Here is a 24,331-nt window from a genome sequence, read left to right as displayed (position 1 = left end):
GTGGTGAAGCAGTGCTACAGGTGTCTCTCTCCCTCTCTATCATCCCACTCCCTCTCAATTTCTGGCTGTCTCTATCCAATAAATAAACAGATAAACAAACAAACAAATAAATAAGAAAAAGCCTACATGGTAAGAACAAGACAAAAATAAATAAAAAACAGCCACCAAGAGCAGTTGATTCCTAGTGCAGGCACGGAGCCCCAGCGATAACCCTGGAGGCAAAAAAAAAAATCTTTATTGGGAACCGGTGGCGGCACATCTGGTAGAGTGGTTCAAGCCCCTGGTCCCACGTGCAAAAGCTTCACAAGTGGTGAAGTAGGGCTGCAGTTGCCTCTCTGTCTCTCTTCCTTTCTCCCCCTTCCCTCTCGATTTCTGGCTGTCTCTATCCAATAAATAAATAAAGATAACAAAAAAATCTTTATTTATGTATAAAATATTAAATAACACAAATATTAATTAGTAATGGCAACAACGGTGACAACAATACTGACTGTTGGAGCTCTGCTGGCCCGCAGCCTCTCTCCAGCTTCTCTCCTCTGTGTCTCGCAGAACTCTGACACAGCTGTTCTGTGGGTGGCCTGACCCGAGGCTCAGAGGGCAGCACACTCGCCTGAGGTCACACAGGACTCGGAGCTGAGGGCAGGGCAGAGGGGTCCTCTGGATCCAGCCAGGGCAGTGGGGTGGGGATTGGGAGGCCCGAGTTCAGAGGACAGGGTCTCCCTACGGCCTAATGACCGTAAGCAGGGTGGTGGCGATGAGGCTGAGGTAGGCAGGGGCTAGCTGGGGGGCACCCCCTGTTCGGGGCTGGGTGTCCCGGGCTGGGTCGTTGCAGCCGTTTCCAAGACAGCAGGAGATGCTGTGGTCAGTGAAGCCGAAGCTCTCGGCCATGTGGAGGCCCTGGCACCAGGAAGGGGTGGCACAGCCCCTGACTGTGAAGTTCTCATCCCCCAGCCCTAAGGAAAGAAACAAGACCAGGTAAGACGGGCAGCTCTTGGGGTAACCCGACATGCCACCTACATAGAGCCGCTGCCCATGGTGTGGCCCCGGGACATCCCGCCCCGGGAGCCCCCAGCTCCGTCCAGGCGACATCCACATCATCCCATCCGCATCATCTCCATCACCCTGCAGTGATGTCATCTGGCTTTGTTCACTGGCAGAAGAGCATGGTGGCTCCTCACCTACTTCCTATTTCACTTCCCGCAATCACTCCAAGGCTAACCTTGTCAGACAAAGGACAGCAAAACTGAATAAGGGCAAGAAGCTGGCATACTTTAATGCTGACTCTTTTAAAAAATATTTTATTTATTTATGAGGAAGACAGGAGGAGAGAGAAAGAACCAGACATCACTCTGGCACATGTGCTGCCGGGGATCGAACTCGGACCTCATGCTTGAGAGTCCAAAGCTTTATCACTGTGCCACCTCCCGGACCACAATGCTGACTCTTTAGTCACTACTATGGGGTGCAGGCCACCCCATCAGCTGGGGCTCTAGTCAGACAGGGTGGGCCTAGACCTCTAACAGATCCCTCTCGCCACTGTCACTGGTCGTCTCCATCAGGAACAACACAGCGGACCCCTCTTGTGGGCCCCTACAGTACCTTACCCTCAGTGTGAGTCAGCAGTGGCAGGGACCGGCCCATTCTCCGAAGGGAGGTTGGGTCAACAGACTGCACTGGAGGAAGAGGGGCCCTGCAGTGAGCGCAGCGTGGAATGTTCTAGCTGTGACCACAGACTGCGAGCTCAGACCTGCAGGGATGCAGAGGTCACACAGGCTCCTGTGCTGACTATGGGCCCCAGATCGAATCAGTGGGGTTTACAGTCAACAATATTTATATACTTTTCCCATATCTGAGAGCTACTCTCTGCCCTGATCCAGCTTTCTAGTCCTGTTTCCAATTCTGACACCATCACCCCAGACAATCCCTTTAGCTCACCTGCATGTCAGCTGTCAGGCTCAGGGAAAAATTACTAGTAAAGTTATGGGCCCCTAAAATAGACCTACTAGCCTTTTCCAAAATGGAGACCCCAAATCTCATCTGCTATAGTCTTACCTTTAGGTTCCTGATTATTAAACAATTTGTTCTGCTATATATATATATATATATATATATATATATATATATATATATATATATATACATACATATATATATATATATTAGTTTTTATTATCTCTATTTATTTACTGGATAGGGACAATCAAAAATCAAGAGGGAAGGGGGAGATAGGGAGAGAGACAGCCACCTGCAGCCTTGCTTCACCACTCACCACAGAGCTTTCTCCCTGCAGGTGGGGACTGAGGCCTTGAAGCTGGGTCCTTATACATTGTAAGATGTGTGCTCAACCAGGTGCACCACCACAAGGCCCCTTCTGCTTCATATCTTAATGCTGTTTCAGCCACCAAGTTCCAGATGCTACCATGACGCCAGCCTGACTTCACTAGGCAGGCGATCTCACCAGTGTGTCTGGGAACCCCACCTCTCCAGAAGCCTCCCCCCACTATGGAAAGATAGGAACAGGATGGGGGTATGGATCAACCTGTCAACACCCACATCCAGCGGAGAAGCAATTACAGGAGCCAGACCTTCCACCTTCTGCGCCTCATAATGACCCTGGGTCCATACTCCCAGAGGGATAAAGAGTAGGAAAGCTTCCAATGGAAGGGGTGGGATATGGAACTCTGGTGGTGGGAATTGTGTGGAATTTTACCCCTCTTATACTCTGGTCTTGTCGATCATTATTAAATCAATAATAATAAAAGAAGGAGGAGGAGAAATAGAAGAAGAAGTAGTAGTAAAAGCAGCAGCAGATATGGGGAGCCCACTGGCTTTCGTTAAGCCAGGCATCCAAGAGCTTTGTGAAATGGGAGAGCAATGGTCAGTCTTCCAGTTACATTTCTCTCCTCTCCTCTCCTCTCCTCTCCTCTCCTCTCCTCTCCTCTTCTCTAGCAGTGCACTACTCAGCTCTGGTTTATAATGGTGCTGTGAACTGACCCTGTGATCTCACAGCCTCAGGCATGAAAGTCAGGGCTGGGTGGTGGCACACCTGGTTAAGTGCACATGTGACCATGCACAAGGACCCGGTCCCCACCTGTAGGGCAGAAGCTTTGCAAGTGGTGAAGCAGGGCTGCAGGTGTCTCTTTCTCTCCCTCTCTTTCTCCTCCTTCTCTCTCGATTTCTCTCCGTCTCTACTTAATAAAGGAATAAAATAAAAAAGCCATTTTCATAGTAATTATGCTATTAAAATTTTTAAATATTTATTTATTCCTTTTTGTTGCCCTTGTTGTTTTATTGTTGTAGTTATTATTGTTGTTGTTATTGATGTTGTCGTTGGATAGGCCAGAGAGAAATGGAGAGAGGAGGGGAGGACAGAGAGGGGGAGAGAAAGACAGACACCTGCTGACCTGCTTCACCGCCTGTGAGGCGACTCTCCCGCAGGTGGGGAGCGGGGGGCTCGATCCAGGATCCTTACACTGGGTCCTTGCGTTGGCGCCATGTGCACTTAACCCACTGCGCCCGCCCGACCTCCTGTTAAAAATATTTTATTTGGGAGTCCGGCGGTAGTGCAGTGGGTTAAGCGCAGGTGGTGCAAAGCACAGGGACCGGCATAAGGATCCGGGTTCAAGGCCCCAGCTGCCCACTTACAGGGAGGTCATTTCACAGGCCGTGAAGCAGGTCTGCAGGTGTCTGTCTTTATCTTCCCCTCTCTGTCTTCCCCTCCTCTCCCCATTTCTTTCTGTCCTATCCAACAACAACAACTATAACAACAATAACAACCACAACAAGGGCAACAAAATGGGAAAAATGGCCTCCAGGAGCAGTGGATTCGTAGTGTTGGCACTGAGCCCCAGCGATAACCCTGGAGGCAAAATAAATAAATAAATAAAATAGTTTAAATGGTATAATCATGTGAGTTATTATTTTTTAAAAATATATTTGTTTATTTACATAAGATAGAACCAGAGTGGGGAGTCAGGCGGTAGAGCAGCAGGTTAAGCGCACATGGCGCAAAGCACAAGGACCGGCATAAAGATCCGGGTTCCAGCCCCCCAGGTGGGGAGCCGCTTCACAGGTGGTGAAGCAGGTCTGCAGGTGTCTGTCTTTCTCTCCCCCTCTCTGTCTTCCCCTCCTCTCTCCATTTCTCTCTGTCCTATCCAATAACGACGACATTAATAACAACAGCAACGATAAACAACAAGGGCAGCCAAAGGGAAAAAATAGCCTCCAGGAGCAGTGGATTCGTAGTGCAGGCACCGAGCCCCAGCGATACCCCCGGAGGCAAAAAAAAAAAAAAAAAAGAAGAAGAACCAGAGCATCACTCTGGCGCACGAGATGCGCTCCCGGGGAAGAATGGCCGCAATCAAACCCACCTTAGTTGGAAGTCCAATGCCCCTTCTCCAAGTGATCTCTCCCAGCCTCCCGAAGGTCCTCACCTGTAGAGCCTGTAACTTCCAGGCACTGATTCATGGGGCCCCTGCAGGCGACGAGGGAGGTCTCTTCCGAGGAGCATCCGTGGGTGCTGTTCCCCTCACAGCTGTGGCACTGAAAGTCGTTCAGGGGCAGGTTCTGAAGCTCCGTGACTTGGAGGAGGAGGGAAACGCCTTGAGCACGCGGCGAGGTGCCGGCCCTTCTTTCCCGGGACTCGCGGCGCTCGGCCCGCGCCGCCCCGCGCCCCCTTGTGGCCGGGCCCCGGAACTGCACGTCCCCGCCCCAGGCGGCTCTCGGGGGCTTGGAGAAAAATGCCACCTGCGGACTCCCACCTGGCCCTGGCCCTGGGCGAGAAGCGCTGCAGGGCTGCGGAGACGCGCAGCGGCTCGGCCAAGACTTTCATGTCTGAGGTCCTGAGGCCACAGGTTCAACCCCCAGCACCAAGATAAGCCAGAGCCCTCTGGGGAAGGGGGGGAGAGAGAAAAGAGAGAGAGAGGAGAGAGGGGGAGAGAGAGAGGAGAGAGGGGGAGAGAGAGAGAGAGAGAGAGGAGAGGGAGAGAGAGAGATAAAGAAGAGAGAGAAGAGTGAGAGAATGGAGGAAGGAAGAGGCAGCTGGGGAGATAGCATAATGGTTCTACAAAAGGGTTTTTTTTTTTGTTTTTTGCCTCCAGGGTTATCGCTGGGGCTTGGTGCCTGCACTAGGAATCCACTGCTCCTGTGGCTTTTTTTTTGTTTTTTTTTGATAGGACAGAGAGGAATTTGAGAGGGGATGGGAATATAGACACCTGCAGACCTGCTTCACCACTTGTGAGGCGACGCCCCTGCAGGTGGGGAGCCGGGGGCTCGAACTGGGATCCTTGTGCGGGTCCTTACGCTTTGTACTCTGTGCGCTTAACCCGCTGCGCCATCACCTGGCCCCTTCTGCCAATGGTTTTCATGCCCAGGGCTCTGAGGTCCCTGGTTCAGTCCTCAGCACCACCATCAGCCAGAGCTGAGCAGGGCTCCAGCATCTCTTCCTCCCGTCCTCCCTCTCTCTTAAAATAAATAGAATATTAAAAAGGAAAGAAAGAAAAAAGAGAAAACAAAGAGTATTACTCTGGCGCGTGCAGTACTGGGGACTGAGCTCAACACCTCATGTTTGAGAGTCCAACACTTATCCACGCCCCTACATCTTCTATTATTTTACAAGATTTATATATTTATTAAAATGAGAAAGAGAAAGGAGGCGAGAGAGAGAGAGAGAGAGAGAGAGAGAGAGATCGCGAACCATAGGGTGGGGCGGTGGCGCACTCAGATGAGCACATGCTTTACAGTATGTAAGGACCCGGGTTCAAGCCCCTTGTCCCCACGTGCAGGGGGGAAGCTTCATGAGTGGTGATACAGTGGCGTGGGTCTCTCTCTTTCTTTCTTTCTCTCTCTCTCTCTCTCTCTCTCTCGCTATCTATCTCTCCCCTTATATTCCTTTCCCATCTAATTTCTGTCTCTACCCAAAACAAAAAAAAGGAAAGGGCAGGGGAAGCAGCATAATGGTTATGGCAAGACTTTCATACCTGATGCTCCAAGTTCCCAGGTTCAATCCCCAGCACCGCCAATCAGAGTTGAGCAGTGCCCTGGTCAGTCAGGCTCTCTCTCACTCTCCCTCTCTCTTACTATATCTCTCTCATTAAAATAAAATAAAAAGAAAAGAAAAGAAAAGCTGTTTTTAAAAAGAGGATCAGAGCATCATTCTGGCCCCTGTACTGCTGGGGACTGAACTCAGGACTTCGTGATTTTCTAAGTTCAATGTTTCCGCCTTGTATGCCACCTTTCAGGCAGCTCATTCATTCTTTTTTAGAGAGACTGATGGACAGGGAGAGACAGCACAGCACCGGAGCTTCCTCTGATGCCACCACGTCTCCCATGTGGTGCTTGGGTCTCAACCCCGACGAGCGGCCTTGCACGAGCGGCCGGTACCTGTCCTACTGGGTGGGTTATTGCCTGGTCCCCGGAGGATCCCCTGTTCCTGCCCCAGGCCTCTCCTGCTGGGCCCCTGCCCCTTACCTGGACCCGCGTTGCATTTGGTGGTGTTGCAGCAGCGCAGGAAGTGGAAAGTGTGGTTGTTGTGGAAGCCGGTGGGGCCTGGGCAGCCAGGAATGTAGCCGCAGCCGAGGATGTGACGCTCGTGAACTGGATTTTCTGGATTCAGTGTGGGGACAGAGGAGAGAGGCCAGGTCGGTTGTGCTGAGCACTGGGGCTGGGTTTGCCCACCCCAACTGCCCTGTGTTCATTCTCTGCTTCCTTCCCTCATTCCTAACAGGACCTCCCTTTAATCTGGAGAGCCCGGGGCTACCCTTCTCCGCCTCCACTGCCTCTACTGGGACCCACGCAGACAGACAGGAGCTGTAGAAGGGATTTCCAGTAAAGAGACCGTTTAACACAGGAGGGATACCTCCACTTTCCCCCTTCAGCCTTCCTGGAAGTTGGACATAAGGGCTGGAGCTTTGGCAGACATCTTGTACTAGGAGGCAATTTGGAGACTGGAGACAGACACAGAAGAAATGAGAAGCCATCTGGGGTTCCTGTGACCCTGGAAGTATCCTAGGGGCCCAGAACTTCTATGACTGAACTTCCTGTGTGTGAGTGAATGCAGCTTTTGGGGGGGTCCTTTTTTGTTGGTGCCAATTCTAAGCATCTGAGGCGTGGCTGTTGGGTAGTGCAGACTCGGGGAGGGACGAAGCGAAGCGGGGTGCCGAAGTTGCCGGCTCACCTTCCTGGGGCAGGTTCCAGTGGGTCACCACCTCCAGGCACTGCTCCCCAGGGCTGCGGCACTGCAGGCTCTGGGCCCGGCCCCGCTCGCAGCTCCGGTCGGATGAGGCACAGGAGGCACACTCGAGGTACCGGCCCCGCGGGAAGGTGACCGTCCTGCCGACTGGGGAAACCGCAAGCCAGGGTGAGGTTGGGGACTGACCTGAGCCCCGCCACAGGCCCCCAGGCCCCGCCCACTCCCCCACCTCCCCAGGCCCCGCCCACTCTCCAACTTCCCAGGCCCCGCCCACTCTTCACCTCCCCAGCCCCCGCCCACTATCCAACTCCCCAGGCCCCGCCCACTCTCCACCTTCCCAGGCCCCGCCCACTCTCCAACTCCCCAGGCCCCGCCCACTCTCCACATTCCCAGGCCCCGCCCACTATCCAACTCCCCAGGCCCCGCCCACTCTCCACCTCCTCAGGCCCCGCCCACTCGCCACCTTTCCAGGCCCCGCCCACTCTCCACCTTCCCATGCCCCGCCCACTCTCCACCTCCCCAGGCCCCGCCCACTCTTCACCTCCCCAGCCCCGCCCACTATCCAACTCCCCAGGCCCCGCCCACTCTCCAACTCCCCAGGCCCCGCCCACTCTCCAACTTTCCAGGCCCCGCCCACTCTCCACCTTCCCAGGCCCCGCCCACTCTCCACCTCCCCAGGCTCCTTCCTCCCTTGTTCTCTCACAGAGCCGCCAACACCAGGTCCCATTCCTATTCCACCACCTGGCCCCAAACACTCATCTCTCTCTTTTTAATTAAAAAAAAAATTTTTTTTAATCTATTTATTTTAATGACAGAAAGATTCAGAGAGATAGACCAGAGCACTGCTCAGCTCTGGCTTATGGTGGTGCTGGGGACTGAACCTGGGACTTTAGAGCCTCAGGCATGAAAGTCTGTTTGCATAACCATTATGCTGTCTCCCCAGCCCTTTCTTTCCTAATTAAAAAAGTTTTTACAATTATCTTTATTTATTGGATAGAGACAGCCAGAAATTGAGAGGGAAGGGGTGATAGGGAGAGAGACAGAGAGACTCCTGCAGCCTCTCTCCCTCTTTATCTCTCTATCTCCCCTCCTCTCTCAGTTTCTCTTTATCCTGTCCAATAAAATAGAAAAATGGACACCAGGGACAATGGATTCTTAGTGCCGGCACCCAGCTCCAGGATAACCCTGGAGGCAAAGAGAGACAGGCCTGCAACACTGCTTCACTACTTATATGAAGATTTCCCCTTCCACATGGGGACTGGAGGTTCGAACCCAGGTCCTTGCACATTGTATCATGTGTGCTCAACCAGGTGTGCCACCACCCAGTCTCTCTCTCTCTCTCTCTCTCTCTCTTTTACTTTGCAATTTTTAAAAAAGATTTTATTTGGGGCTGAGTGGTCACACACCTGGCTCAAGGACCGGGGTTCGAGCCGGCTGCAGGGAGAAGTTTTATGAGCTGGGAAGCAGTGTTACAGATGTCTCTCTGTCTCTTCCCTATCTCACCTCTCTCTTTTGCAGACCACTGTGCTACCTCCACAATCCACAGATGATAACTTTAATAAAAGTATAACACCAGGGAGTGAACCCAGGGCCTCACACAGGCTTGATGCTACCAAGTGGCTGCCTGGCCCAATTTTCCGTTCTTTGCTCTCCACTTAAAAAATAAAAAATTCAGATATTTGGGCGGTAGCGCAGTGGGTTAAGCGCACGTGGTGCAAAGCACAAGGGCCAGCGTAAGGATCCTGGTTCAAGTCCCCGGCTCCCCACCTGCAGGGGAGTCACTTCGCAGGCGGTGAAGCAGGTCTGCAGGTGTCTGTCTTTCTCTCCCCCTCTCTGTCTCTCCCCTCCTCTCTCCATTTCTCTCTGTCCTAACAACGATGACATCAATAACAACAACAATAAAAAACAACAAGGGCAACAAAAGGGAAAATAAATATTTAAAAAATAAAAAAGATTCATTATTATTTATTAATGAGAAAGAGAAACAGAATATCACCGTGGTACATGTGATGCCAGGGATTGAACTGGGGGCCTTATGCTTGAGAGTCCAGTGCTTTATCCATAGCCCTACCTCCTAAGCCACCACTTTTTTTTTTTGGGGGGGGCAGGGCAGACAGACAAGGGAGAGTCAAAGAGAGACACCACAGAACTTCACCATAAACACGGATCCATAGAGCTTCCCCAGTACCACACATGGTGCCCTAATGTAGCGCCAGGGTTTGAACCTAGGGAGCTCGTGCCCAGCAAGCTGTGCGCTCTACCAGGCACTCTGTCTCCCGGCCCTGACCTGTGACAGCTTTGCCTCTTGCCAGGCTGCCCACTCAGGTCAGCTGTTCCAGCTCCCTTTCCCTGGAAAGCCCAGCTACTCCCCTGTCCAGCCTGGCTCTCGACACCTCCCATGCCGGCCTTCCCGCTTCCTCCTGACCCCAGGTTGAAGAGGGGCCGAGTCCCAGAGCCAGGAAAGGTCTGTCTCCGCTCCAGCTGGCAAGGCGGCAGCAACTGCAATTAGGTGAGTGGTTTCTGCCCTGAGCCAAGCCTCCCTTCTGTCAGCACAGCCGCTGCCTCCAGCCGCCTGGCCCTTCCTTGTGATCTCTTTTTCACAGCCCAACGCTGGGGGCCGGGCAGAGGTGCACCTGATAGAGACCACACATTACCATGCACAAGGACCAGGGTTCAAGTCCCTGGTCCCTACCTGCAGGGGGGACGCTTCATGAGCAGTGAAGCAGGTCTGCAGGTGTCCCTCTTCCGTCTACCCTCTCTGTCACCACTCCCTTCTCAGTTTCTCTCTGTCCTGTCAAGTAAAAATAGAAAGAAAGAAAGAAAGAAAGAAAGAAAGAAAGAAAGAAAGAAAGAAAGGGGGAAAAAAATGGCCACTGAAAACAGTGGATTCCAAGTATAGGCACTGAGCCCCAGTGATAACCCTGGTGTCAATAAAATAAAATAAAATAAAAAATTTAAAAGCTACACACACTTAAGGCCTTCAGCTCATTCTCCAGAGGTGCCTTAAAAAAAAAGTAAGTAGAGGGGGCTGGACAGTAGCGCAGCGGGTTAAGCGCACATGGTGCAAAGCGCAGGGACCGACGTTAAGGATCCCGGTTCGAGCCCCCGGCTCCCCCCCTGCAGGGGAGTCGCTTCACAGGCGGTGAAGCAGGTCTGCAGGTGTCTGTCTTTCTCTCCCTCTCTGTCTTCCCCTCCTCTCTCCATTTCTCTCTGTCCTATCCAACAACAACGACATCAACAACAATAATAACCATAATAAGGCTACAACAATAAGGGCAACAAAGGGTGAAAAATAAATAAAAGGGGGGGGGAAGCAGTGGATTCATGGTGCAGGCACTGAGCCCCAGCAATAACCCTGGAGGTAAAAAAAAAGTAGAGGGGCCGGATGGTGGCTCACCTGGTTGAGCGCACATGTTACAGTGCATAAGGACGCGGGTTCGAGCCCCCACCCCCACCTGCAGGGGGAAAGCCTCACGAGCGGTGAAGCAGGGCTACAGATCTCTCTGTCTCACTCTTTCAATCTCCCCCTTCCCTCTTGATTTCTGGCTGTCTCTATCCAATAAATAAATAAAGATAAAAAGTTTAAAAAAGGGGGTTGGGTGGTAGCGCAGTGGGTTAAGCGCACGTGGCACAAAGCACAAGGACCGGTGTAAGGATCCTGGTTACAGCCCCCGGCTCCCCACCTGCAGGGGAGTCCCTTCACAGGCAGTGAAGCAGGTCTGCAGGTGTCTGTCTTTCTCTCCCCCTCTCTGTCTTCCCCTCCTCTCTCCATTTCTCTCTGTTCTATCCAACAACAATGACATCAATAATAACTACAACAATAAAATAACAAGGGCAACAAAAGGGAATAGGTAAATAAATAATTTTTTTTTTTAAATAGAGTGGTCCAGGAGGTGGCACAATGATAAAGCTTTGGACTCTCCTGCATGAGGTCCTGAGTTTGATCCCTGACAGCACATGTGCCAGAGTGATGTCTGGTTCTTTCTCTCTCCTCCTATCTTCTCATTAATAAATAAATAAAATCTTAAAAAAAAAAAAGTAAGTAGGAAAGGAATCTAGATCTCTGCCAAAAACAAATCCCGTCCCTATCATCCTGAACATACCCATCACAGCTGTTTCAAAGCTCCCTGTCTAATAACCAGCACTTGGAATCATTACGAATCCATGTCTATTGTTGGATTTCCTTCTAAGTTTCCAGTATGTTGATCCTTCTTATTTTATTTATTTTTGCCCAGAGCACTGCTCAGCCCTGGCTTGTGGTAGTGTGGCGGCGGACTGAAACTGGGATTTCAGAGCTTCAGGCGTGAAGGTCTTTTGCAAAACCATTATGCAGTCTCCCCAGCCCCAGGCCCTTTTTTTTCCTCATCTATGAGAGAGAGAGAGAGAGAGAGAGAAACCACAGCACTGAAGCTTCCTTCAATGCAGTGGGGGCCGGGCTTGAACTTGGGTCCTGCACATGGCAAAGTTCACGGGAGCTATTTTCTCATCTTTTTTTATTTGGAGAGAGAGAGAGAGAGAGAGAGAGAGAGGAGAGAGAGACAGCACAGCTGCACTCCAACATCCACGGAGCTTCCACTACGTACCGCAGCTCCAACTTGGAGCCCCACACATGATAAGGTGTGTGTTTTAAAGGTGTGCTATCTCCTAGCCCCCTAGACTTCTAGATTTACTGACTTCTTTTCTTTCTTTTTAATTATAAATTATTTATTTATTTTGGATAGAGACAGAGAGAGGGAGAGAAAGACACCTGCAGCACTGCTTCCCTGCTTGTGAAGTTTTCCCCCTGCAGGTGGGGACTAGGGGCTTGAACCTGGGTCCTTGTGCCCTGCAATGTGTGTGCTCAACCAGGTGTGCCACCACCCAAATTATTTACGTTTAATAAGAGAGAGAGAGAGAGAGAGAGAGAGAGACCGACCAGAGCTCTGCTCAGCTTTGGTCATGCTAAGGATTAAACCTAGGACCTCAGAGCCTCAAGCATGAAAATCTTTTTTTTTTTTTTTTTTTCCTCCAGGGTTGTTGCTGGGGCTCGGTGGCTGCACCATGAATCCACTGCTCCTGGAGGCCATTTTTTTTTCTTTCAATTTTATTGGGTAGGACAGAGAGAAACTGAGAAGGGGCAAGATAGGGAGGGGGAGAGAAAGACAGACGCCTGCAGACCCTCTTCACCGCTTGGGTAGCTTCCCCACTGCAGGTGGGGAGCCGGGGGCTCGAACTGAGATCATTGCACCAGTCCTTGCACCTGGCGCCATGTGTGCTTAACCCACTGCGCCACGGCCCGACCCCTGCACGAAAGTCTTTTGCAGAACCGTTATGCTGTCTCTCCGGCCCTTTTTCTGCCGAAGGCTTCACAGCTGTGTGCTTGAAGGGCTCCTGGCAGAATTTCTTTTTTTCCCAGAGGGAGAGAGAGAGACAGCACAGCACTTCTCCACTGATGGTGCTCTGGCCCCTCACACATGGTTACACGTGTGCTCTACTGGGTGAGCCACCACCCAGCTCACCTTCACTGTGTGTTTTTTAATATTTATTTATTTATTTATTTATTTATTTATTTATTCCCTTTTGTTGCCCTTGTGATTTTATTGTTGTTATTACTATTGTTGTTGTTGGTTAGGACAGAGAGAGATGGAGAGAGGAAGGAAAGACAGAGAGGGGGAGAGAAAGATAAGACACCTGCAGACCTGCTTCACCGCTTTTGAAGCGACCCCCCTGCAGGTGGGGAGCTGGGGGCTCAAACTGGGATCCTTATGCCGGTCCCTGCGCTTTGTGCCACCTGCACTTAACCTGCTGCGCTACCGCCCGACTCCCCACTGTGTTTTTTTAAATGCAGTCCTCAAGAACGGATCCAGGGTCTCAGACATGCATGATACCACTAAACATCTCTCCAACCAATTTTCCATTCTGTATTTTTAGGAGGGGGTGGTGAGTGTGTTGGGGAGATAGCATAGTGGTTTAGCATAGCACAGATAGCATAGTACATTCTTATGCTTGAGGCTCCAAGGCTCCAAGTTCAATCCCTGGCACAACCATCAGTCAGAGCTGAGCAGTGCTCTGAGGAGGAAAAAAAAAAAAAAAGATGAAGGAAACAAGGGAGCAAGGGAGGAAAAGAAACAGAGGCCAAGAGGGGCCGGGTGGTGGTGCATCCAGTTAAGCGCACACATCTTCATACACAAGGGCCCGGGTTTGAGCCCCCGGCTCCCCACCTGTAGGGGAGTCACTTCACAGGCGGTGAAGCAGGTCTGCAGGTGTCTGTCTTTCTCTCTTCCTCTCTGTCTTCCCCTCCTCTCTCCATTTCTCTCTGTCCTATCCAACAATAGCAACAACAATAAAAAAACAAGAAGGGCAACAAAAGGGAAAATAAATAAATATAAAAAAAAAGAAGAGGGAGAGAAAGACAGACAGACACCTGCAGACCTGCTTCACCACTTGTGAAGTGACCCCCTGCAGGTGGGGAGTGGGGGCTCGAACCGGGATCCTTACGCTGGTCCTTGCGCTTGCCACTACTGTGTCCCATTTTTTTCTTTAAAAAAGATTTTATTTATTTGTTAAGGAGAGTGACAGGACAGACAGACAGAGAACCAGAGCATGCACCAGGGATTGAAATTAGGACCTCAGGTTGAAGAGTCCAACACTCTGTCCACTGCACCACCTCCCAGACCCCCCTGGGAGTGCACCACCTCCTGGACAGCTCCACCGGCTTTTTAACTGCTAGACTCCTCCTCATTTCTTCCCTGGGCTCCCAGGCTGAGCTACATCCTGGGCCCAACAAGAATTCAGTCTCAGTCTCCATTCTGTGTTTCCCATTCCACTTCAGGAGAACTGACAGCTCCAGGGGACCTGTTCTGATTGATCAAAGCCTCTGAGCCGAATGATATTGTTGAATGAACACTTTGACTGTTATCTCAGTCAATTATCAGCACTTCCCCCCCCCCCCAAGCTCTAAGGGAAAAGAGGAAGCTGACTTCCTCTCTCTTGTCACTTCCCTGAAAAGAAACCTCTGATTCAGTTCCTGTGAACAGAGAAGTCTGTGGGATCAGGGGGGAGGAACTCCAGGCAGAGTCTGGACAGAGGAGGAGAAGGAGGAAGCAGAAGCCCAGGTGGGGCCAGGCGGGGCCAGGCGGGTGCTCTGCTCACGGAGCCACTGTGACCCAGTAGGCCCTGGCCCACTCCTTCTCTCATAGCACCACAAAGAGGAGGCTGTCAGACCATACAGTGGGGGGCCACTTCCTGCCTCCCTTTTCTCCTGTGGGAACTTGGGGGATTGGAGCTATTTATTTATTTAGTGGATAGATACAGAGAGAAATTGAGAATGGAGGGGGGGAGACTGAAAAGGAGAGAAAAAGAGACACCTGCCGTCCATCTGCAGAGCCATTATGTTGTCTACCCAAACTGTTCTCTTTCTGCTGGGGCTTCTCTGTGGCTTAAAGCCTGTGTGATTCCACAGCTCCTGGAAGACACCCCCCCCCCCCAAGACAGATGGAGAGAGAGAGAGACAAAGAGAAGAGACACCACTGCTTCACTGCTCATAAAGCTTCCTGGGGGCAGGTGGTGGTGAACTTGGTTAAACGCACATGGTGCTATGCACTAGGATAGCGCAAGGGCCCAGGTTTGAATCCCTGCTCCCCACCTGTAGGGGGGAATGCTTTACAAGTGGTGAGGCAGGTCTGTACGTGTCTTTCTCTTTCCCTCACCCCTCTAAATTTCTCTGTCCTATCGAATGAAAAGGAAAAAAAAGGGGGGGGCAGGAGGTGGCTCGCCCAATTAAGCACACATAGTATGAAGCGCAATGATCTGGGTTCAAGACCCTGATCCCCACCTGCAGGGAGGGTACTTCATAAGCGGTGAAGCAGGTCTGCAGGTGTCTCTCTACCTCCCCCTCTTAATCTCCTTCTGTCCTATCTAACAAAATGGAAAATATGGCCGCCAGTGGATTTGTAGTGCAGACACTGAGCCCCAGTTATAACCCTGGATGCAATGAAAAAAAAAAAGGCTGCAGGAGTAATGGATTCTGAGTTCCAGCTCCTGCAGATGGGAACTGGAGGCTGGGACCTGGGTCTTCACCCACAGAAAATTGTGTGCTCGACTCGGTATGCCGCCTCCTGGTCCCCGGAATCAGAGCCTTTCTAAGCCTCATCTGCCACCACCAGGTACATCAGATTCCGCCACTCCTAATGGACTCATTTGCGCCCCCCCCCCCTTCCCAGAGCTCTATCTCTGGCTTATGCTGATGCTGGAGACTGAACCTCGGACTTTGGAGTCTCAGGCCCCAGAATCTGTCTGCATAACCATTATGCTATCTACCCTCACCCCACCTTTCCTTCCACTCTTTCTTTTAGAAACAGGAAGACAGAGACACCAGAGCACGACCCCAGCACTCATGAAGCATCCCCATGTGGTGACTTGAATCTGGGTCCTCGCGTGGTAAAGCATGCCCTCTGCTGAGTTGCGGTTGGACTGGGGTAAGGCTCGAGTTGGGGTCGGGGTGACAGAAAACAGGGGTAGGCTTGGGGGGACCACAAGGGAGGATGAGTGGGGGCTGGGCGGGGCTGGCACGGTGGCGCGGTGGGGCTCACTCACCAGGCTGGGGCCGGTTGCACAAGGGTGTCTCGCACGTGGCCTCCGTCAGGGTGATGATCTCCAGGCCCGTCCGGTAGCTCAGGGTCCTGTTGTACTTCTCCGTGTGGGCACAGCCCCTCTCCACCACCTCCAGCTCCTCCCCTCCTGCTATTTAATTAAAAAATTAAATAGAGTTTTCTAGAAGTCCAGCGTTGTCTTTTTTAGAATTTTCTCCAGCCCCCTTCTCATAATTCACCAATATAGAACCTTCTCTCTCTCTCTCTCTCTCTCAATCTCTCTCAATCTCTCTCATTGCCAGGCTTCACTTTTTCAGGCTAACTTTCTCAGATAGAAAGGAGCAGAACTGGGAAGATAGCAATGGTCATGCAAAAAGGCTTTCACGCCTGAGGTACCAAAGGTCCCAGGTTCAACCCCCAGCACCACCATCAGCCAGAGCTGAGCAGTGCTCTGGTGTGTCTCTCTGTGTCTTTCTCTCTTTATCTCTCTCATTGAAACATAAAATCAGGGGGCCTGGCAGTAGTGCAGTGGGTTAAGCGCACATGGCACAAAGAACAAGGACCAGCGTAAGGACTCTGGTTCGAGCCCCGGGCTCCCCACTTGCAGGGGGGTTGCTTCACAAGTGGTGAAGCAGGTCTGCAGGTGTCTTTCTGTCCCCCTCTCTGTCTTCCCCTCCTCTCTCTGTCCCATCCAACAACAATGACAGCAACAACAAGGACAACAAAAGGGAAAAAACAGCCTCCAGGAGCAGTGGATTCACAGTGCAGGCACCGAGGCCCAGCAATAACCCTGGAGGCAAAATAAAATAAAATAAAATAACAGGGCCAGGCGTTAGTGCAGCACAAGAGGTTAAGTACACAAGGTGCAAAGCACAAGGAACTGCACAAGGATCCTGGTTCGAGCCCTCCGGCTTCCCACCTGCGGGGGGGGGGGGGGGTTGCTTCACAGGCGGTGAAGCAGGACTGCAGGTGTCTATCTTTCTCCTTCTCTGTCTTCCCTTCCTCTCTCGATGTCTTTGTGTCCTATCCAACAACAACAACAACAACAGAAATAACAAGGGCAACAAAAATGGGAAAGATGGCTTCCAGGAGCAGTGAATTCATAGTGCAAGCACTGAGTCCCAGCAATAACAAAATAAGTAAAATATTGAGAAAGAGAGAGAGTGTGAAAGGCAAAGATGCCACAGCACTGAAGCTTCCTCCAGCACGGTGGGGGCCGGTGGGGGCCGGTGGGGGCCGGGCTTGAGCTGAAGCCTGCTCTTTGAGTAACACTGCAGTCATGGGCATCTTCTGAAACCTTCTCCCCTCTCCCTCTCTGCTTAGTCATCTCAGTGGGGGTAATGCCTCTGAGAGTTAAAGGGAAACGCCTCAGGCTTACCAAGAAAGTATGAGAGAATGATATAATCATACCCTGCCCTGGTACTCATCACCTAAATTTGTAAAGTATTAACATCTGTATTTGTTTCGTTTTTGCTTGTCACTAGGGATTATTCATGACTGCAGTTCCACTCCCAGCAGACTTTCTTTTTTTCCACTCTTTTTCTCCTCCTCCTCCTCCTCCTCCTTTTTTTATTGCCGTCAGGTTTATCACTGGGGCTTGTGCCTGCACGATGAATCTACTGCTCCCGGCAGCCATTTTTTTCCTCTTTATTTGATATGACAGAGAGAAACTGAGAGAGGATGTGGAGGTAGAGAGGAGACAGACAGAGACAGAGACAGAGAAACACCTGCAGATCTTGCTTCACCACTTGTGAAACTTGACCCCTCCCTGCATGTAGGGATCGGGGGCTCGAACCTGGGTCCTTGTGCATGGTAACCAAGTGTGCCACTACTTAGCCTCCCCCTTCTTCTTTTCTTTTCTTTTGTTTTATTTTATCCTTTCAATGTAAGATGGAGAGAAACAGAGAGGGAGAGAGACAGAGAGGAGGGAGGTCCACTGCTCCATTGCTCCTGTGCAGTGCTGGGGTTCAAACCTGGATCCTTGAGCACAGTAAAGTGCACCTTTTACCCTGTAAGCTATCTCATATTACAAAAAAAGAAAAAAGAAAGAAAAAAAGGAAGGAAGGAAGGATGGAAGGAAACCAGAAGGTAGCTCACTTAGTAGAGTGCTCACTTTACCATGTGTGGGGAACCCAGGTTCCAGTCCCTATCACCACCTGGGAACACCATGCAAAGGGGAAGCTGCATGGGTTGTAGAACAGATCTGTGGCTCCTCTTCCCCCTCCCCTTCCCCCTCCCCCCTCCTCTTCTCGCATTTCCCCTTTCTTGAAAAACAGGTGTGTGTGTGTGTGTGTGTGTGTGTGTGTGTCTGTGTGTGTGTGCTTAAATTCACCAGGATGGGTAGAATAGCACAAGTGCAATCCAGCAAAGTTCTGAGGGCAATAAATAAATACTAAACTGGGTGGGAGGTTAGATAGCATAATGATTATGCAAAGAAACTCATGCCTGAGGCTCCAAAGTCCCAGGTTCAATCCCCTGCAACACCAAAAGCCAGAGCTGAGCAGTGCTCTGGTTAAAAAATAATAAATCGGGGGCCAGGCAGTAGCACAGTGGGTTAAGTGCACATGGTGCAAAGCACAAGGATCCCGGTTCAAGCCCCTGGCTCCCCAAATGCAAGGGGGTCACTTCACTAGTAATGAAGCAGGTCTGCAAGTATCTATCTTTCTCTCCCCCTCTCTGTCTTCCCATGCTCTCTCGATTTCTCTCTGTCCTATCCAACAACAGTGACAACAATAACAACAATGATAATAATAACAATGATAAACAACAACAAGGAAAACAAAAGGGGAAAAATAGCCTCTAGGAGCAGTGGATTTGTAGTGCAGGCACCAAGTCCCAGCAATAACCTTAGAGGAAAAACAATAATAATAATAGTAATAATAATAATAAATACTAAACCTAAAAAATACAATTAAGCAGCCCAGGATATGGAGCAGTGGGTAAGACGCTGGGATTCTCAAGCATGAGGTCCTGAGTTCGATGCCCAGCATGGAATGTGGCAGAGTGATGCTCTGGTTCTTTTTATCTTCCTCTTTCTCATAAATCAATAAATCTTAAAAGAGAAAGAGAGAGGGGTCGGCTGGGTGGTGGTGCATCTTGTTTAAATTCAGAAGTTGGGAGTCAGGCGGTAGCGCAGCGGGTTAAGCGCATGTGGCTTGAAGTGCAAGGATCCCAGTTCGAGCCCCTAGCTCCCCACCTGCAGGGGAGTCGCTTCACAGGCAGTGAAGCAGGTCTGCAGGTGTCTATCTTTCTCTCACCCTGTCTTCCCCTCCTCTCTCCATTCCTCTCTGTCCTATCCAACAACGAACAACATCAACAATAATAACTACAACAATAAAACAAGGGCAACAAAAGGGAATAAATAAATGTCAAAAAAAAATTAAATAAATAAATAAATAAATGCACAAGTTACCATGTGCGAGGACCCAGGTTTGAGCCCCTCCCTGCACCCCACCCGTGGGTGCAGGGCTTCACAAGTGGTGATGCAAGGTCTGAGGTGGCTCTCTATCTTCATCTTCCCCTTCACTCTCAATTTCTCTTTGTCCTATAAAATAAAGGAGAGAGAGAGAGAAGGAAGGGAAGGAAGGGAGGAAGAAAGGGAAGGAGGGAGGGAGGGAGGGAGGAAGGGAAGGGAGAAAGATGGCTGCCCGGAGTGGTGCTGGCACCCAGGTGCAGTGATTAATAACCCTGACGGTCATGAAGAGGTGGGGTGGGGTTAAATTGCAAGCCTTCACCTCAACAACAACAACAAAGAAACAAAGACAAAAAGAGGCGGTGGGTCAAGTAGTGCTGCTCACCCAGCCCTGCCAGGACCGCAAGTCCCCTGCCCCCCAGGCCTAGAACTAAGGGGAAGGGCAGGTAACTGCACCGCTGTGAAAGCATCCTGCCTACTGCCGGTTCACACATCCTTCACACTTCATATTCAACAAAGGGGCGCCGGGCGACGGCGACGTGGCTTCCCCTCTCTCTCCTGTTCCTGAGATGCAGCCACTTTAACCCCAGCAGCCTGGGCTCCTTCACTGAAAGGGCTGTGCAGCACCGGTCCATTCTGCGAGTGTGCCTAGTGCTTCTCCTCTCCACCAGGCTGGCTTTAGGTAGTCTGCAAGTCTCCGTATCACAAACAGCCCTGCTGAGAGAGAGCTTTCTCACGGGAACATGGCTGCAAGTGGCCAAGACTCTTTGGGGCTTTCTAGCCCGAGGAGCGGCGGTAGGGTATGCCTTTCTTTCATTTTCTTTAAACTCCAGGGTTATTGCTGGGGCTCAGTGTTGGCACTATAAATCCACTGCTCCTGGCAACCATTTGTCATTTTTAGTGGCTAGGACAGAGAGAAATTGATAGGGGAGGGGGAGATAGAGTAGGGGAGAGAAAGATAGAAAGACAGACATCTGCAGACATGCTTCCCTGCCTGTGAAGCAATCCCCCGCTGCAGGTTCCGGCTCAGGGCTTGAGCCAGGATGCTTGCACAGGTCCTTGTACTTAATATGTGTGCTTAACCTGGTGTGCCACTACCCATTTTTTTTTTTTATAGAAAACATTTTGACTGAGAGTCGGGCGGTAATGCAACGTGTTAAGCGCACGTGGCGCAAAGTGCAAGGACTGGTACCGTAAGGATCCCAGTTCAAGCCCCTGGCTCCCCACCTGTAGGAGGGTCACTTTACAAGTGGTGAAGCAGGTCTGCAGGTGTCTGTCTTTCTCTCCCCGTCTTTCCCTCCTCTCTCCATTTCTCCCTGTCTTAACAATGATGACATCAATATCAACAACAATAATAACAACAACAATAAAAAAACAAGGGCAACAAAAGGGAAAATAAATAAATATAAAAAAATTTTTTAAAAGAAAATATTTTACTGACTTACTGTGCATAAGAGACAGAGAAGTTGAGAGGGAAGGAGGGGAGAGAGACACCTGCAGACCTGCTTCACCACTTGTGAGACGCCCCTCCTGTAGGTGTGTGTGGGGGGGTTCAAGTCCCCGGCCCTTGCACACCATGACGTGCGCACTTTACCTGGCGTACCACTACCCAGCCCCTTTCATGTTATTTTTTAAGACACTGAAAGAGACCACAAGCACTGATGCGATGTGGGGGTGTGGGGGTCCAGGCTCGAGTTGTGCACATGATAACGCAGCACACTCTTCAGGTGAACTATCTCACCAGCCCCGGCTGTAGTATGTGGCTCTTCATCTGTACTGGATCCTGTCCCCAAAGCGCCCTATGCGGTTATCCCTCCGCACTGCCACATCCTCTCCCCTTAGCCCCACAGCCAGGATGCCAAACGCCTGGCAGTCTAATGGGTGTGAAATGAGGTCTCCAGTCTTCTGCTTTGCGTTTCTCCTCTTGCTGGTGACACCCAATGTCACTGGCACTGGAGTGGGAGGGTTACCTTTCCACACGCTCACTACTGTGGTCCTGCAGCGGTCCTCGCCGGGCGCACACTCTCCCTCCAGGCAGCTCCCTGTCCTCTCACACAGCATGCAGCGCAGGGCCCAGGAGGCTGGGGGCAGGGGAGCAGAGGAAGGAGCAAGTTAAACGCCTGAGCCGGCTCTCGTCAAGTCTCCAGGCCCTGGGTACTCAGGCTGGTGCTCCATGTCCTGCCGGCCCCTGGGGCACACGCTGGGCTCCACCAGCTCAAGTTCCAGTCTGGCTTAGTTCACTGTCCCATCCCTGCCCCCCCCCCCCCCCCCGTCCTTCACTGGGCTCTAAAGTGCTGTCCCCTCACCCCTAGCCCTACTGCTATTTCAGTTCCTTGAAGACTTACTCAATTCCTCCTTGTAAACTCTATGAAGGGGTGTTCTGACCTCACCTCTGCACCCCGTGCCTCTCCATCAACTATGACTCCCAGCTAAGGTTCACTGGTTTCACCTTCTCCTTAGCCATTCTCTGACCTTTCTTCCATTCCTATAGTTCACTTTGATGTTCTCACCCCCTCAACAACCCTAGGGAGGTCTCCCAACTTCTTCTTTTTTAACCAGAGCACTGCTCTGCTCTAGCTTGTGGTGGGAGGACTGAACCTGGGACTGTGAAGCCTCAGGCAGGAGAGTCTCTTTGCAGAACCATTATGCTATCTTACTCCGCTCTGAACCCCAATTTCTTTTTATAAATTTCTTTTTTATTGATTTAATAATGATGGACAAGACTGTAGGATAAGATTCCCATTCCCACCCCCTCCACTGGAAGCTTTCCCATTCCTTATCCCTCTGGGAACATGGATTCAGAAACATTATGAGGTGCAGAAGGTGGGAGGTCTGGCTTCTGTAATTGCTTCTCCACTAGACAAGGGCATTGACAGTGAACCCCAATTTCTATAGCCTTCAGTGACCAGTCTCTGCTTCCAGCTTCTCGGATGGGGATAAGCCACGCCCCTGGGCACTAACCCCGCCCACCACACGGAACCTAGCCCCTGGTCCTGCTCCTAGGCCTAGCCCCGCCCTTAGGCTCTAGCCCCGCTCACCCGCAAGTCCCCCGGGTTCTCTCCAGCCCCGCCCCCGGAGATGGCCCCGCCCCTCAACCCCGCCTTCCTCTAGTAACCCTGCCTGGTGGACGCAAGGCGCCGACCTCCCTGCTGTCACTTCCTCCCGGCAAACCCGGAGGATCATTACTCACTCCCTTCCTCCAGCAGCCTGGAGAGTTCATTACCTGCTTATTCACAGTCGGGTTATTCACTGACCAGCTGCCGCACCCCCAACCCCGCTTCCGCTCCTCCTGACTCAGTTGTCTCTCAGTTCCTTTTGCTGGTCAACCTTCACTTTTTGGGGTTTGGGGGGACATGAGAGGGTTCCCGGCCTCCTGGCCTCCCGGGACCCAACTATCTTAAGATCTGGAGATGAATGAGGCACTGTTCTGTCTGGGGAGGAGGACTAGGGGGCGGGAGGGGGGCTCCGCAGCCCAGAGAAGGTTGGTGTGGGACAGCCCTGCCGGGTCAGCATGCCTCTGGTTCAAGGACTGGCTGTGTGAGCAGGAGCAGAGCCTGCGCCTCTCTGTGCCTCAGTTTCCTCCTGTGCGCCCCAGGGTTACAACAGCTCCTCTGGGCCCAGGGGAATGCTCAACAGATCTTTAAACCCGAAGCTCTGAGGTCCCAGGTTTAATCCCTGGGACCACCATAAACCAGAGCTGAGCAGAGTCCTGGTCAAAAAAAAAATAATAATAATTAAATAAATTAAAAAACGAGTGCCAGGCAAATGCGCAGAAGCAGCACAGCAAACTGTCATGTTTGAGACACCAGAAGTCCCACATTTAATCCCTAGAAGTCCCATATTTAATCCCCTGCGCCACCAAAAGTCAGAGTTGAGCAGTGCTCTGGTTGAATAAAAATAAAATAGAATAAAATAAAATAATGCCCATGGGTGTGGCTTATCCCATAGGAGAAAGAAGCTGGAAGCAGAGACTGGTCACTGAAGGCTACAGAAATTGTCAATGCCCTTGTCTAGTGGAGAAGCGATTACAGAAGCCAGACCTCTCACCTTCTGCACCTCATAATGTTCCTGAGTCCATGTTCCCAGAGGAATAAGGAATGCGAAAGCTTCCAGTGGAGGGGTGGTTTGTAATGGGCAAGGCAGGAAGAATGTGGGAAAGTGCTCACTCCCTCTTGGATGGAGATTTCACGGGACCCTGAACTCCTGGTGCCGGCAGCCTGGGACTGGCCGAGGGCCATTTTTGTTAGGTGTGCTGGAGGTCCCCCTTCTCCTCCTCATTCTTAGTCTTGTACCCCCATGTCAGACCCGGTTCCAGCGCACTCCCGCCCCAGTCCTACCTGGAATGCAGGTGGCAACCAGGAATAGCAGCGGTGACAGCAGCGGGTGACCCATGTCCTCGTGACGACTCTGGCCGACTCTGGCCGGTCGTGCTGCTTCCTTGCTCAGTCTCCCTGCTCAGTCCGGTCCCTGGAGAAGAAGAGAGATTTGTGGCCCAGGGACTCCTCCCAGAAATTTTGCACAAGAGTCATCAGCCCCAGATGCGTGGCTGCTTCCCCCTCTCCCTCCCCACCCCACCCCCCCCAAAAAAAAAAATTACTTCCTTTCCCGGTGCGCGGCCAGCCTGGGGTAGGGGGCCGGCTCTGCTGTGACTCACGCGGCTGTGGCCGAAACCCTGGCCCCAGAAAGCTAGGGTGTGAATTCCAGCCTGCTTCCCCCACCCCAGGTCCTGCCGGGGACCTCACGCTGGGGCTTAAACTTGCCTTGAAGAACAGTTCCTGACTGTCCTGGGTTAAAATTTCACTTGCAGTTGTTTTGTTAGGAGGGATAATGGTGTTGTGGTCGAGTGGATAGACCCCTCTTTCAACATCTGGACTGCAATGCCTTAATGTCTCTAATCGACTTTTAAACACTTCCGCCAAAAAGTAGAAATAGCTGTTGTGACAAGAGCTTGGTGGTTTTGTGTGCCAGCGTGAGGGAATGGTTCTTTTTCTCATTCTCCTTCTCTTGCTCCTTCTCTTTCTTAAATATGGTATCTAGAGGTGAATGTCACCACGGGTTGTAAGTACTTTAGAATATTTTAGGGGAGGGCTGGGGAGATGGCATAGTAGTTATGCAAAAAGACGCACATGCCTGAGGCACCAAAGGTACCTGGTTTAATCC

General features: G+C 51.3%; 1 protein-coding gene across 1 annotated transcript; it reads right to left on the bottom strand.

Annotated features, from left to right (window-relative positions):
- Positions 1-404: 404 nt before the first annotated feature.
- PLAUR (plasminogen activator, urokinase receptor) lies at positions 405-23,657 on the bottom strand. Its single transcript, XM_060186233.1, has 7 exons — positions 23,509-23,657; positions 21,142-21,252; positions 15,764-15,910; positions 7,175-7,336; positions 6,469-6,603; positions 4,434-4,580; positions 405-953 (listed from the first exon to the last, which is right to left on the bottom strand). Exons 1-7 carry the CDS (start codon positions 23,561-23,563, stop codon positions 721-723), a joined length of 990 nt encoding a protein of 329 aa, XP_060042216.1. The 5' UTR covers positions 23,564-23,657; the 3' UTR covers positions 405-720.
- Between the last annotated feature and the right edge of the window lie 674 nt (positions 23,658-24,331).

Source organism: Erinaceus europaeus, chromosome 2 (genome assembly GCF_950295315.1).
Source record: "Erinaceus europaeus chromosome 2, mEriEur2.1, whole genome shotgun sequence".
Lineage (NCBI taxonomy): Eukaryota > Metazoa > Chordata > Mammalia > Eulipotyphla > Erinaceidae > Erinaceus > Erinaceus europaeus.
Note: the sequence above shows the minus strand (reverse complement) of the source record. Positions and strands in the feature narration are given on the sequence as shown.

Excerpts from the sequence above, each read along its gene's own strand:
- PLAUR (XM_060186233.1), bottom strand. The coding sequence starts at position 23,563 with ATGGGTCACCCGCTGCTGTCACCGCTGCTATTCCTGGTTGCCACCTGC. Across the intron at positions 15,911-21,141 it reads AGTAGTGAGCGTGTGGAAAG|CAGGAGGGGAGGAGCTGGAG; the intron begins GTAACCCTCCCA and ends TTAATTAAATAG. Across the intron at positions 954-4,433 it reads GGAAGTTACAGGCTCTACAG|GGCTGGGGGATGAGAACTTC; the intron begins GTGAGGACCTTC and ends TTCTTTCCTTAG.